Source organism: Limanda limanda, chromosome 8, assembly GCF_963576545.1.
Source record: "Limanda limanda chromosome 8, fLimLim1.1, whole genome shotgun sequence".
Taxonomy (NCBI): domain Eukaryota; kingdom Metazoa; phylum Chordata; class Actinopteri; order Pleuronectiformes; family Pleuronectidae; genus Limanda; species Limanda limanda.
The window spans coordinates 11,986,409-12,000,547 of NC_083643.1; the positions used below are offsets into that span (position 1 = coordinate 11,986,409).

Sequence of the window (14,139 nt, forward strand, 5' to 3'; positions counted from 1 at the left end):
GCTTTGCTGTCAAGCTGTTTCCTTCATTGAGCCCCCCCCCCCCTATCCCCACACACATACAGTCACCCTGACCCACTCTGCAACCACCCACACAGTGTTTACTCACGCATGTACTTGTCCATGCAGGGAGCACAGGACCTTGATAAAGACTTTATTCAGACAGGATCCCATTTCAGCTCAAGCTTCTATTTGTTAATTGTCATCACAAATTGTAATTTTACTGCAGCTAATAAACATCTGATATGATGCATGGAGATAAGAGCAGACTCTTGAATTCGATCTTTGTTCTCAGGCCAGTCCACTTTAGAAGCTGATTCTCAATTCTAACACTCTTCTGAATAGACTAAGCTATTCAAATGCAGAAATATGGGATTAAGAATGTAAACTGTGTTCTTCAACCAGGGCTACTTGAAACTTCAGAGAGGCTCAATTAATTTGGCAAAATAAAACTATTCACACATTGAGGGTGTGTGAAAAGTGAGTCTGAACAGTGGCTTAGAGTCATGGATATATGATAGAAATGGCTTAAAGTAATATAACGCCAAGTGGCAGTGGTGAGAATCCAAACAGACCTTAATATGGACATTTCAATTGTACAAAGACTATTGTGTAACGATATAAATTCATGTAATGAATACTGCAGATGCAAGCATAACCTCTTTAGTGAAGATGGTGATGATGTTTTGTGTCACAGAAAGAGTTCATCTGACAGATGTTAATGGGTTATATGTCAGCATGTTACCAGTATTTTGAGTGTAATTTAGTATTTGTGGATATGTCAAAGCTATGACTGGATGTCTGCTGGTGTGTTTGTGCTTGTGTAGCATATTTCAGCCGACACACAGTCATCACAGCAAGGCCTCGACCGGGCCTCTCTCCCGTTCTGTCATTTACCCTCCACAGAGACGCCCGTCCTTCTTGGCTGCAGCTCACTGTTTACGCTGGCAGGCCTGCATTTGCTCCTGCTGCCTGTGACAGCCATTAAAATTAGCTCATGCAGCGCCATAATGGTGAGCAGCTGTCACTGCATAGACAAGAAGGGTAAAGTGCATCACAACTGGAATGTGCTGGACTCACAGAGGCGAGGGAGGGGAGAGGATAATACCAGGGCCGTCGTGTGATAGCCAACAAACATGCAAACACGCTCTGCCTCCCGAGCAGCCTCTCCTTCAGCTGCCATCTGTATTCGGATCACGCAGAACCTTCGACATTAAACTTCGGTGTCCCCTTAGCCAAAAAACTTGTCAAATGACTTCGGGGAAATCAGCTTAGGGGTAAAATGCTCCGCTTCATTTCATCCTCTCAGCTCACACCGAAGCAGCCGTGTACACGTGAGCAGTGTATTATTTACTTTTGGAGCACAACCTTAGACACATCAGGATCACATCTCCTTTTGAATCTCTTTGCGAGCCACAGCCGAGGGGGGTCACGTGCTCGGGCCTGTGTGTGTGTTCAGTGGTGAGAGCGAGAAAAACACCCAGCGAAGGTCAGTAAATACAAGGAAACATCCAAAACAGCAGTGAGGCTGGAGGCAGGTTGAGTGACTTGTATTGACTGTATTTCTCTGAATGGAACGCAGCAGAACTACATCTCACAGGAAGCTTAGAAATTAAAGCTCAACCATATGATTAACTGGCAATAACTTTATGCACAGACAAGTGAATGTGACGTTGTTAGCTCTTTAATCAAAACACAGGACGGGACTTCACTCTGTCGTTTCTAAAGTTGAAGTGAAAGTTGTGTCTCGACAAGAGTCACATATCTTTTTATTTTCTGCTATGACAGACGGACGGACCACACAGAGAGGAGGAGGTGGGAAGGTCCCTTCCTCGCTGTCATTTTTATAAATAAATATGCCCCCGTGATGACTGGCATGTGACTTCCTGTGTCTGATTGTGAGATTTCAGGCTTTTTTTGAAGTCACATTATATGCGTCAACATCATAAAACTAAAGAACAAGGAAAAATACTGCAAACCCCCACCCTGATCACACACTGTGCACACTGCAGTATGCTCAGAATCGACTTATAGAATGTGCGAAATGTGTCATTACAAAGACATGAGAGTTCACTACCATGATTAAACAGCAGCTATTTTAATATCTGGTGTTATAAGAGAAAGTGGTGACGATGTTCCATCAAAGCATGATCCCTGAGGAAACCAACGTGAGCAGGTACAGGTAGAAACAGGTCCTTAAATTCAATGATGCAGCACCAAATTTCACACACTCATAGACACCAGTTTCCTCAATATACCAGATTGTTATTGTGAAGATAGATTTAAAATTTCCTGGGAAAACCTCAAAATTACTCAGGAAAGGGTTTGGATTTTGTCTTAATTTGGAAAACTGATAAACTTCTGATACAATTCGTGTTTTCCCTTCACTTTCAATAGTGTGCTGGCCTCATGTTTAGGGAAACTGGCTGAGACTTGAGGATGCATAGTGTGAGACAGATTCTTTTTCCTGCTCTCAGTTTTCAGTCTTCACTACAAAGCAAATCCCTTTTCCATTTTTCTTTTGTCCGTTAGCTGCATATTTGTGGTAACGAAACAGAAAAATGCGGAAACTTAATTTAGCTGAATCAAAGATTTGTATTTGTAACCACAAAACGTTTGACAGCTTGAAATGCACATACTGGATTCTTTATTCCCAGACAATACGCTCTTTTCTGGCTTCTCCGAGAAATAAAACAGCCAGTCAAACTTTTTTTCATCACTGACAAATTAGAAATTCAAAACTGCACAGGAATTACACTCCTCTGAATCTGCACATTAAAGTGACTCACATCGAGGCCTCTAATCCCTAAACTTCTGTGCTTGTTTCATTCTTTTTGTGCTTGTACCAAGATGTGAAAATGCTGTAAACACACAGAGAAGATAGTTGGGTCCAGCGTCCAGTCTGAGTCCCCCCTTTCCTCCCCCCAGCCCTCCCCTCCCCCCTCCTCCCTTTGTGGCTTCAATCTTTTGACTCCTACAGGCTGTTTTGAGTCACTGCTGGCTCCCGGCCTGGCATCCGCCTTCACGAGCCACAGCCCGGCTCAGTCCGGATCCAGTGTCACGGAGCAGAGAGTCTGTCAGGATCACTTCTCACTGTGTCTAACTAAGCTGTCTGTGTTTGTAGCTATGTGAGCACGATAGCAAACTTAATAAAAATGTTTATTTGTGGAATTAATCCACATAATTGCTCTTTTTGTGATACACAACATGGAAGTGAGTCGCAATACAGAGTTTAAACTTCAGTGTAGTAAAGCAATAAACTAATAAAGCTTGAGGCTGCATCCTTGTGTGTTTGCAAACCACAATTTGTTGTTTCAATCATTGAAGCAGCTAATTCTGATCATTAAAACAATGTAACTCAAACCAAAGGACATTTTTGGATGTATATTTTGAGAGTGAAGTGCAAAGCAAATACATGTGTTGTCTCGTTCTGTAATTATATACATAGGTCATATGTCCCAAGATCAACATCAACATAATTAGAAACATTGGGAAGAATTCATAATTGGTTCTTAAACACAAATAATCACTTTAACTTTTCCCAAGTAGATTAGATGTTTTTCTTCTTTTCATCTATACAAGTTTTATAACATCAGCAGCTGGAAGTGAAAAATCTTACTTATACAAAATCTGTGCAAAAAGCCATTCAAGGTTGATATAAACTTATCAAAGTAAACACACACACCAGAAGCCGATTCCCTCCATCCTGAACCGGCTGATTAGACTCATCCCATCAACCCTGCCCTCATCACATTAAACCCTCTGCCAGTGCTGAGTGGAGGGAGCGGCGATCTGAAGGCCGGCGAAGAACACCTGGTACCGGTCCTTCCACATGATGAAGGCCCCAACGGCACAGACCAGCGCTTGGGCCACGTTCAGCAGGATCTGGATCAGGAAGTAGAGCGTGAGCGTCCCGCTGATCACCTCACAGTCGCCGGCGGCCTCGTAGACGAAGCTGCGGGCTATTGGGTCGTCTCGGTCCAGGGAGCACACGCAGTCCCCTCCCACCTGCTCGCAGCTGAGGCTACTGGTCAGTGAGTAGTGGTGTCCAGCGAACGCTATAACCAGCACGGAAATCACCAGGCCGATGACACACAGGATTAAGTAGAGGAGCTGAGGAGGGAGAGAATGAGGTCGTGCATTTAACCTTGAAAGCTTAAAAAAAACTCCTTTTTATTCTAGAAACCTGACTCCTGCCCCAGTCTGTTGTCTCGTGATTAACCCAGAGAGCCAAAACTGAGGCTTAGAAACCGACATGCACGGCTCAGTGCCTATGGTGAGTTCATTTCAAAGAGATTACCCACAATACCACAGGGCAAGGTCTGACCATCGGAGCAGGAGCCCAACTTTTAGCACGCAGCAGACACAGCACAAGTGAGACAAAGACAGCCCTGCAGCTCCAGCGGCTTCCCACCTCGGTGCACATCCTGCGTGAGTGTGTGTAGCATCAGAGTGGGTCTAAAAATACAGCTGCAAAATGTGATGGAGGCTTTGTGTTGTTTATGCAATTGCACAATCTCAATAACACTAAACCTTCATCTTAATCCACGACTTACATAACGGCGGCGCTCATTCGCCGGTGTATTTTGTTCTCTGTTTTGCTTATGGAATTATGCAAGTGATGAGCCGTACACGCTTTGAAACGGAATTTATGTTCATTTGGGAGCAGCTGTGAGAGCTGGGGTATAATTGGTTACAGGGAGACGTATGTAAAGCGAGCGCCTCAACAAGTGCTGTAAAGCATAATGGGATTCACTAAATGGAAATGAAACAGCAAAGCGGGAAGAAAGCAAAAGGCATCAACATTCATATAGTGACGCTGCAGCACTTTTTCAGTGAGCACTTAGATACTCACAGGGCTCCCGTTTGACAAACTGAGTGTCTTGACACAATGGAGGGCAGGCTGATCGGGGATACCGGAGAGCCAGGATCCTTATCTGCCACAACAGTAACCCTTAACTTCAGGAATATCTCCACTTACAGCACATTTGCTACTCACTCCACTTGTATCTCCCCTCTTGAAAACAGTGAGCCAAGGGCAATTGAAGTAAATGGTCCGACTGTAAAGCCATACAATCTTAAAGCCCTGGTTTCATTCAGCTCTTTGAGTCAAGCACAAAAATACAGTAAAACTCAATTGTTTTAAAACACGTGATGGACTGACTGCAGCTACTCTGGTATAAACATTTATAAGACTTAGATGCTGATACAACAATGTCAGTGAAAACATATAAGACCAAAAACATTAAAGGTAAACTTTAGTCGACAAAACTCAATAACAGCACAAGATTTAGTTGAACAAAAACTGCTCCAGGAAAAACTAAATATTAATGGTTGAATGTAAGAATAAGTAATAGAATAGAATAGTATAGAATCACTAGAACAACAGAATTATATGTTCTATTTCTGAAAATCTCTCTCTCTCTCTCTCTCTCTCTCTCTCTCTCTCTCTATATATATATATATATATATATATATAAATATATATACGATATTTCATATCAGTTACAGGGAAAGAAAGTGTTGTATATATGTTATTACATAGTATATTTATTTATTAATATTTTCAAACAACCGTAATTTCAAACATACCTTATTTGAGGATGTACATTAAAATATAATGTTTGTGATTCAGAGAGTTGTCTTTTTACCATTTTCTCTCTGCTAAGACCGTTCAGTAAATCTTTCCAGACAATGCTTCTGAGTTGTTTTGAAACAGTCTGTGTACATATTTGAACCCGGTATGCACACAAGAGCCACACAGGAGGAGAGAAACCGGAGGATGCTGCTTCCAGCGACCTTCTTCTCAGCGGCAAACAATAGTGGACTGATTTTAATTGCCTTGAAATTCCAACTGCATATATTGTATAGCTAATTAAGCCGTACAATCCGGTCGCATTAATCAATGCACTAATCCACTCATAGGAATCCCTGCAGAGCTCTGTTAAACAGGAATGCAGTTGAATGCCTCCGTCTCTCTCTCTCTATCTCTCTCTCTCTCTCTCTCCTCTCTCTCTCTCTCTCTCTCTCTCTCTCTCTCTCTCTCTCTCTCTCTCTCTCTCTCTCTCTCTCTCTCTCTCTCTCTGTCTCCACGCCTCAGACAGTGGCAGTTCTCAGAGAACAGAGATCTAACAACAACAGCGTTACTGAGTAAAACATTGTTTCTGCGAAGGTCACAGAGGAAAATGGAAAAATACACTGATCCGGTTACAAAGAGTCCTGTTGTGCATCCTCAAGGAACCTGGTCTGACTGCATACGTGACACTGGATCACATATCCCACCTACTTTCATTTGTTTGCAGAGGGTGTTGAGAGGATGTGCGCAGAATCACCTTGACAATGAACTGAAGAGACGTCCTCTCGTCGGGGACGTAGGTGACACAGTAGAGGATGAAGCCCGCGATGGAAACGAAAAAGAGCTGCAACAACAACAGCAGACAACATTCAGCATAGTTCGGTTGGATTCACTCTTAGTGGAACAGTTCTAAGTCATTTTGTGGCCTCTCACTATCCCAAGGAATGTGATCCAATCATTCATTTATGACTATTTATATATTCTGCATCGTGTTGCTGTAGATGTGATATACAGGTTTGCATTCTTGCTATAGAAACAGGATTTTTGTTGTAGAAAACCTCTCGCGGCTTTTTCCTCTTAATATTGCATGATTCAGCAGTAAGCTGTCATCTGATTACATTGCTCTCTCTCTCTCTCTCTCTCTCTCTCTCTCTCTCTCTCTCTCTCTCTCTCTCTCTCAGACACACTCACACTCTGTCTCTTCAGTGCAATTGGAGTCTTGTGACTAGCGTTCAGCATCTTATTTAAATGTTTTTCCCAGGTTTGTAAGTATTCAGGGTTCTCTGGAAAGTTCCTGATGACCTCAGTGTTTTTCACTGGGCTGGATCTCGTGAGCAGCGGACTCGGGATGTTAGTGTCCAGGGATGTTTTTCGACAGAGGAAATTGCCTCTGTGATGGGCGAAGAGCCACACACAGGAACACCACGTTTTTTTTTCTTCTTCTTTTTTTAACTCTGGAATGTGATCTTAAATCTAATTCTGCATTATGATGTTTTACATGTTTCATGATTCAAAATAAGACTGGAGGTCACTTGTTGTTTGTCAGAGACAGTTGATCTTTGTTCACTTTTAGTCAACGGAAAGATTTGCCTCTACAGCTGCGACCGAAACTGACATTTAAATACTTTAAATGACACTTAATTTGCTTTTAATGTAATACATGCGATATGTCAGCGCACTTCAACTTTCTGTGGTTTTTCCAATTAAATTTCAAATCGAATGAAACTTAACCCCCCCACCCCCCAGTGACACTTGAGCTGCTTTCACTCACTTACACATCAACTAACAGCTTTTGTGGCTCTGACATTGACGGATATTTCGACTTCGTTTAAAGTTTAGCTGCTTCCAGCACTAACCCTCTTCAGCTGTTACATCCCACTTCTGAGATTTAACAGTTAAACTGATTTCAGCATCATTCAGTGCATCAACCTAAACAAAAACTCCAAACATTTGAAGACTTATGAGAAAAATGTTGCTTTTCCTTTGTCACTCAATCAAAAATATCAGTGTTGAAGTTACATATAAAGGGAACTAGAGTGTACATCGTCAAACTCAAACCTTAAAATAACGTAGGTAATACGTGTGGTAATTTATCTGTGTGTCCTGACAGTGATGACGACATGTGAGTAAGCACAGCAACACATTTGCAAGTAACAACAAGGTGTTTAGATACTAGTTGATCAAAGTTCAAGCTAGAACAGGGCGTTCTGGGATTGGCTGGCTTGTTTCATCCGCCCAGATGTTGAGGATTCACTGGACATGCAGCAGCAGCAACAGGAGGCTCAGGCCGGACCCCGGAGACAGAGTGGAGATCCAGGTGTGGGCAGTCACATGAACGTGACAGATGAGATTTATCAGAACATGGCAACAGCAGTGACTGTGAGAGGAGGGTCTGGGCCTGTGTTGACATGCAGTGTGGAGAGAAGTGTCCATGCAAACGTGTGCATGCAGAGGCCGATGTTAGAGCGTGAGGACGGAGCTTACGATGATCCCAGCCCAGTGGGGCGTCTCCCGGGTCAGGAGCGAGGGACTGATGGCCGACATGAGGAAGGCCACGACCGCCACAGCCACCCCCAGCAGCAGCTGGAGCAGGGCGACGAGCAGCGGGAAGCAGCAGCCTCTGCACCTTTTGCTCTGTCCTGGCTCCTCTGGACTTCCATCTCTCCTCTTCCTGGCCTCCTTCTTCTCTGTGGAACCTTTCTGCCCCATTTCTCCTCCTGTCTTCTCACTCCTTTTCCCCCTCCGTCCCTCTCAACTTGAACTATTGCAGTGTTTAGGGTGGATGAGCCTGCCTGTCTGCCTGCCGTCTGCCTCCTGCCCCGTCCCCTCCCTGCTGAGGCCTCCTCTCACCATAAGCCCGCGGCCCGGTTGCTATTTGGAAACAGAGAAGGCTCTGAACTAATATGGAAAACATTTGGACTGGATTCCTAGAGCCGCCCTAGTGCCACATATAGAGCAGGCGGCATACTGTGGAGGGAGGCAAGAGAGGGGAAGGAGGCGTGGGGGGAGAGGAAGACACAAAGGGGTACTCCAACGCACGGCAGCGAGAGGGTTTCACTTGTAGTTACATTTAACCACGAGAAAGGGAAAGTGCAGAGCCACATCAGCAGGTAGGAGTTAATGAAAAGCCAGTGCAGAGGAGGTCACACTTCATTTGAGATCAGGAGTGATTGGATCACTCTTTGTCAGCACTGTTACACAAGAGAGCCATACGCTGCCAGCCCCAAAAGAGTCACATGACTCACAGGGAGAAGAAATGTGATCATAAGGCATGTGAGGGCATTACAGGGGCTCGGATTTGGATGTTTTTGAACACTTTAATGTTCAGAGGAGGGTAACAGGTGTCACTTAATATCAGATTAACTTCCCGGAGAGGTTGATAAATCACTGGTAATGTGTAAATACAGAGTTTGGTGGAGAGATCCAGACCCGGCTGACTTTTGTCATTAGTGAGAACAGTAAAAAAACATCACCAAACCAGTGACTTTGGGTTATTTTGGGGGGGGGGTGAATCTGCTCAAATTATTTTAGTGGATCTGAAAAAATCTGCCAGAGTCATTAAACCTTCCATTAGAAAATTGTGATAATCACCATTATTATTATGATCACCGTCATTTCCCCATAGTTAGACAGAGACAGCGAGATGAAGGTGGGAGAGCACATGTTGAGATTAATAAAGAGGCGAGAGGCACGTGTTGGCGCACACAGCTGGGCCGGAGTCATGGTTACTGACAACGCAGCTCTGAGTGGGTAAACCTTCCCTGCTCCGGGCAACAACACACACACACACACACACACACACACACACACACACTCACACACACACTCACAGGGGCGCGCACACGCAGCACGCACACACCTTGGGAAAAGAGGTCGCGCCGTGTTTACGCACGGTGTTTACTTCCCATTAATCCCTGTGTTTGCACCAAAGGCGTTAGAACGAGGATTGTTTTGGGTGGTTTTGGAAAAGATTAGGATGCTGAAAGTTTTTATTTGCTGCCAAACCAAAATAGATCTGATGTTAAAATGGCAAGGGGGAGAGAGAGTGTGCAGATTTTAAGAGACGTGGACATTTAACCCGTGGACTCCTCCACTCTGGGTAATTCCTCTCAGCCCTCACACCACGTCCCACTCCTGCAAAGTTTGGGGACACTAACAGGACTAGTGGCAGAAACTTGGACTATGGGCAGAAAAGGTCTCTGGTTCGTCTCTGGTTCGACTCCACGGAGAAACAACAAAAAGACGAACCTGAATGATCTGTCCAAAAATCCAAGAGCATTCTCCCTACCCTGTCTAGTGCCCCTGAGCAAGGCACCTTACTCCCCCAACATCTGCTCCCAGGGCGCAGTACATGGCTGCTCATTGCTCTGTGTGTCCTGCACCAGATGGGTTAAAAGCAGAGGTTAAATTTCCCTCCTTGCAAGAGTGTGCTTGTGCATGTCTGTGCATGTGTTTGGGACAAATAAATGTATATTAATAACGGTACACTAGACACTCAGTATTAAACCTATGAGCCTGATCTTCTTCGTGCTCGGCTCCTGTTCACGCCTGTGCACGAATCACGTTTCCCCTCCAGCAGGTCAGCGTGGCTCGGGCCACATCGCTATAGGAACAGTGGCTGCAACACACACACAACGAGAGAGAGAGAGAGAGAGAGAGAGAGAGAGAGAGAGAGAGAGAGAGAGAGAGAGAGAGAGAGAGAGAGAGAGAGAGAGAGAGAAGCTCTAATTACCGGACTTTGTGCTGGTGCAGGCTTGCACGTGAGTCGGAAGCTTGTTCCCCCAACCGGAGGCGCGCTTGCGCTCTCACCACAAGCACTACGGCTTTGCAAAGTGGCAGCTCAGGGAACCAGAGACAGATCAGTCTGAGGAGCAGCTCCACCGGAGGACACGCACTGTGCATATGTCCCCCCCTCTCCATTGTGGATAAGCAGTTTCCCGCAGAAGAGGAAGAAGAAGAAGAAGCTCGGGAAGGATAAACAGCAGCAGCTTTAGCAGCAGCAGCAGAGAAGTGATGGATGAAAGAATACCGCATTTACAGGACAGACAGTTCATGGAGCACGCAGATTTCTTGGGGTGAGTGAGTCGCTTTTTTGGGCAAAAACAACTCTTGTCAAACTACCTCTGGTAAACTGTGATGGCGGTGTGGAGACTAACGGGACGCTTTGCTCTTTATTCAGGGTGGATTACCCCTCGATCTACATGTGCAAATCCAAAAGAGGAATAAAACGAGAGGATGGAGGGAAGGTGAGAATTACGCACAATCCACTTTTTACGCACAATCCGCGTGTCGCATACAATAACTTTTGGTTTTTAATATTTCTGCTTTTAAACCAGTAAACGGTTGTGTTTTCCCCCACCAGCAGGACGCGTACAAGTTACCACACCGGTTGATAGAGAAGAAGAGGAGAGACCGAATCAACGAATGTATCGGGCAGCTGAAGGATTTGTTACCCGAGCATCTGAAGCTGTCGGTGAGCTCACCAAACTTTTTTTATACGACCTTGCGTATGGATCCTGTTCTATTATGACAACAAAATCCTGGTGAACACACAGCTGCATGTTTTTGTTTTCCCCTCCACAGACGCTCGGGCACCTGGAGAAAGCTGTCGTCCTGGAGTTAACACTGAAACACCTCAACGCACTGACTGCTGTGACTGAGCAGCAGCACCAGAAGATCATCGCTCTGCAGAATGGTGAGAGGAACATTTATTGACGATTGTTATGTAAGAGAACCGGTTACGTGGGTTCATTGGGTTGCATGAACAAAGTTGTGAGATTAAATTTAAATCTATGAATCCATGTTAAGTATTTGGAATCACAGATAATGTAATATGCATTATGCAAATGTACATTTGTTTGGATAAAACTCCTTAGATTTACGCATGCGATCGAGGACGTGTTTACTTGTTTGTATGCAGACACACAGACGTGCCTCGTCTCGTCATTGACTTTTGATGAGCTTCCACTTTACAGAACGATGCTCTGTTAATCTCTGATCTGTCTCGCAGGGGACCGGTCGATGAAATCCTCCATGCACTCGGACCTGGACGCGTTCCACTCCGGGTTCCAGGCCTGTGCCAAGGAGGTCCTGCAGTACCTGAGCCAGTTCGAGAACTGGACGGCGAGGGAGCAGCGGTGCGCGCAGCTCCTCGGACACCTCCACAAGGTTCTGGCCCAGGTCCAGCACCAGATCCCGGCAGCCGGGGGGGACCCACAGGAGGGGCCGAGAGCCGACAGCCAAGCCAACTGCGTCCCGGTCATCCAGAGGACCCAGGGCGGGGAGCTAACCGAGAACGACACGGACACGGACAGTGGATACGGGGGCGAGGCCGAGAAGGGAGATGGCAAAGATAAGGACTGTGCGCGCAACAAGGCTCAGGGGCCAAAGGCTGTGAAGATCAAGCAGGAGTTTGGAGACGAGCACGCGGCCAAGAAGCCGAAGATGAGCTGGTCCGGGAGCGCGCTGGGGGGCACGCTGGGGGGCGCGGACGCCTCCAGGCCGGACCTGGCGCTCATGAACTCTCTGATGGGAATAAGCAGTGTGGGACAGCAGACACCGATCTGCATGCCTTTTTACTTCATCAACCCCTCGGCCGCGGCCTCTTACATGCCTTTGTTCGACAAAAGCAACATTGAGAAGTACATGTACCCAGCAGCGGCAGCAGCGGCCCTGGCGTCCCCGTTCCCGTGGCTGTACCCGGCCCACGCGTCGGCTGCTGCGGCCGCGGCTGCTGCGGCCTCGTTCCCCGGCTTCTCTGCGCACTTTGCCGGCTCCGATCAGGCCCAGGAGTGCCTGTCCCCGGACGGAGAGGAGTCCCACGACCCGGAGGCAAGCTCACCTGACGAGCAGGAGGAGAGCCTCGCCAGTGACGACGGGGAGGGGGAGGCAGGTGACGCGTTCCAGGAGAGCAAGCCCAGCACTCGGGACCAGTTCCCCGCTTGTCCGATGAGCTAATCTGTCCCTGTTCCCTCTGTGCGTCCTGCTGAGACATGTATGTATCGCGTAAAAACCGAAAGAATTTGGCTACTTTAAAAAAAAACGAGGTGTCACTGAAGAGTTCCTTGTGTCCAAGATCTTGGAGAAGGGGACAGTTGTGACGGCGTGTGCCTTTTGCACTCATGTTAGAATGATCATCGACAATGATTGACACTAGCACACGACTGGGTTGTGCTGGAGTTAGTTTTTTATCCTCTTTCATAAAAAAAATATTTTGAAACGGCAGCATTGGTGCCAAAACTTTGAATACTTGGACAGTGCCCAGCGCAGTCTCCCAATCAGCGAGTCTTTTTTTGGATGTATGAAGTTACAACTGACCTCTGCCAAGGTTATTAAGAGCCTGGCTGACTCTGACTGTAAATACTATTACCTGGAATACGGTGTGATTCATTCACGTGTAAAATGTGCACTAAACGGGCCTATGAAATAAAGAAGTGCCCCGGGAAGCTGACAGGACCTCATCCCAAAGTTTGCACGGGGATAGTCTTAGTGGAACACAACACACACACAGATATACTTTAATAGTTGCTTATTGATAATAATGAGATTAATGGAGAGGTGCTGGATATTCTGGTTATCTTCACTTTAAAGAAACATCATAAAAGAGCAACATGTTGTAAATCCCCAGACTGAGGCATTTTCTGCACAGAGGTGCCGTGACCTGTGACCTCCAGGAAACATTGTAGGATGTAGTACCTTAGGCATCTTTGATATTGAATGTAAGATGATCTTTACTCTTTGAGATGTAAAGTGCACTTTTTCCCCCGCTTTGACCCCCCCACCCCCCCTTGAACAGTCAGCTCATCCTTCTCAAAGTCAATCACTGTATTTCTCTTTGAACATTTTCATTGTGTTGAGTTGTCTTGAAATAAAAAATTCCCAAAAATAATCATAATTTCGATTTGAAAAGAGGGAGCAGAGTGACCAGATGCTTTGTGATGATTTCTTGGAGTAAAGAAGTTTTTTTAATAAAACATTGACTCGAATGTTGATCCGAAATGAAAAGCCCATCACACGCCAGGCGTCTCCATCCTCTGTGTTGTATGCTACCACTCTGTAAAACCTCTCTTTTCATATATTTGACTAAGACAGGAGAGAAGCTGGGGTCCTGGGACCCTCAGCCATGATTCTTGCTGTTTTAAGAACTTTAACTTTATCTCAGTCTATTTTCTAAGAGATTAATTCCTGCAGTTGTTGTGTCATCAGCTATTTTTTCCACACGTGACAGAATGAACAGATGATTTTCATGCTATTTTGCATACATGACGTTGCTTTTGTAGTTTTTCTTCAGCTGTTTTTGCCTCAAATCTGTTATCAACTGTTCTATGAAGTGGCATGTGCGTCTGTAAATAGTTATTTTTTTGTGTGAATATACCATAAAGTATACATGTCTATGTCAATGTTGTAGAAGTCTATGGATTTAAAAAAAAAAAAAAAGATATATAACTGAGCAACTGTTGCACATTTCGTTAATGCTTTACACATATGCTGTTCTAAATTATTGCTGATGAGTTGTAAAATAAACATCAAAACCAAACTCTGCAGGCCTCTTCTTGTTTAACACACAG

At 45.4% G+C, this 14,139-nt stretch overlaps 2 protein-coding genes across 3 annotated transcripts; one reads left to right on the plus strand and one right to left on the minus strand.

Annotated features, from left to right (window-relative positions):
• Positions 1 to 3,143: 3,143 nt before the first annotated feature.
• On the minus strand, positions 3,144 to 8,446 carry sspn (sarcospan (Kras oncogene-associated gene)). The gene is made up of 3 exons (XM_061077042.1): positions 8,057 to 8,446; positions 6,330 to 6,416; positions 3,144 to 4,110 (listed from the first exon to the last, which is right to left on the minus strand). The coding sequence occupies exons 1-3, from the start codon at positions 8,279 to 8,281 to the stop codon at positions 3,751 to 3,753; spliced, it is 672 nt and encodes a 223-aa protein (XP_060933025.1). The 5' UTR covers positions 8,282 to 8,446; the 3' UTR covers positions 3,144 to 3,750.
• Positions 8,447 to 10,372: 1,926 nt separating this feature from the next.
• Positions 10,373 to 14,108, plus strand: bhlhe41 (basic helix-loop-helix family, member e41). 2 transcript variants are annotated; one of them, XM_061077039.1, is made up of 5 exons: positions 10,373 to 10,647; positions 10,752 to 10,818; positions 10,935 to 11,045; positions 11,156 to 11,267; positions 11,583 to 14,108. In XM_061077039.1, exons 1-5 carry the CDS (start codon positions 10,586 to 10,588, stop codon positions 12,527 to 12,529), a joined length of 1,299 nt encoding a protein of 432 aa, XP_060933022.1. In that variant the 5' UTR covers positions 10,373 to 10,585; the 3' UTR covers positions 12,530 to 14,108. The 2 variants fall into 2 exon arrangements, with proteins under 2 accessions (XP_060933022.1, XP_060933024.1); XM_061077041.1 differs by having other exon boundaries at positions 10,938 to 11,045.
• The last annotated feature ends 31 nt before the right edge of the window (positions 14,109 to 14,139 follow it).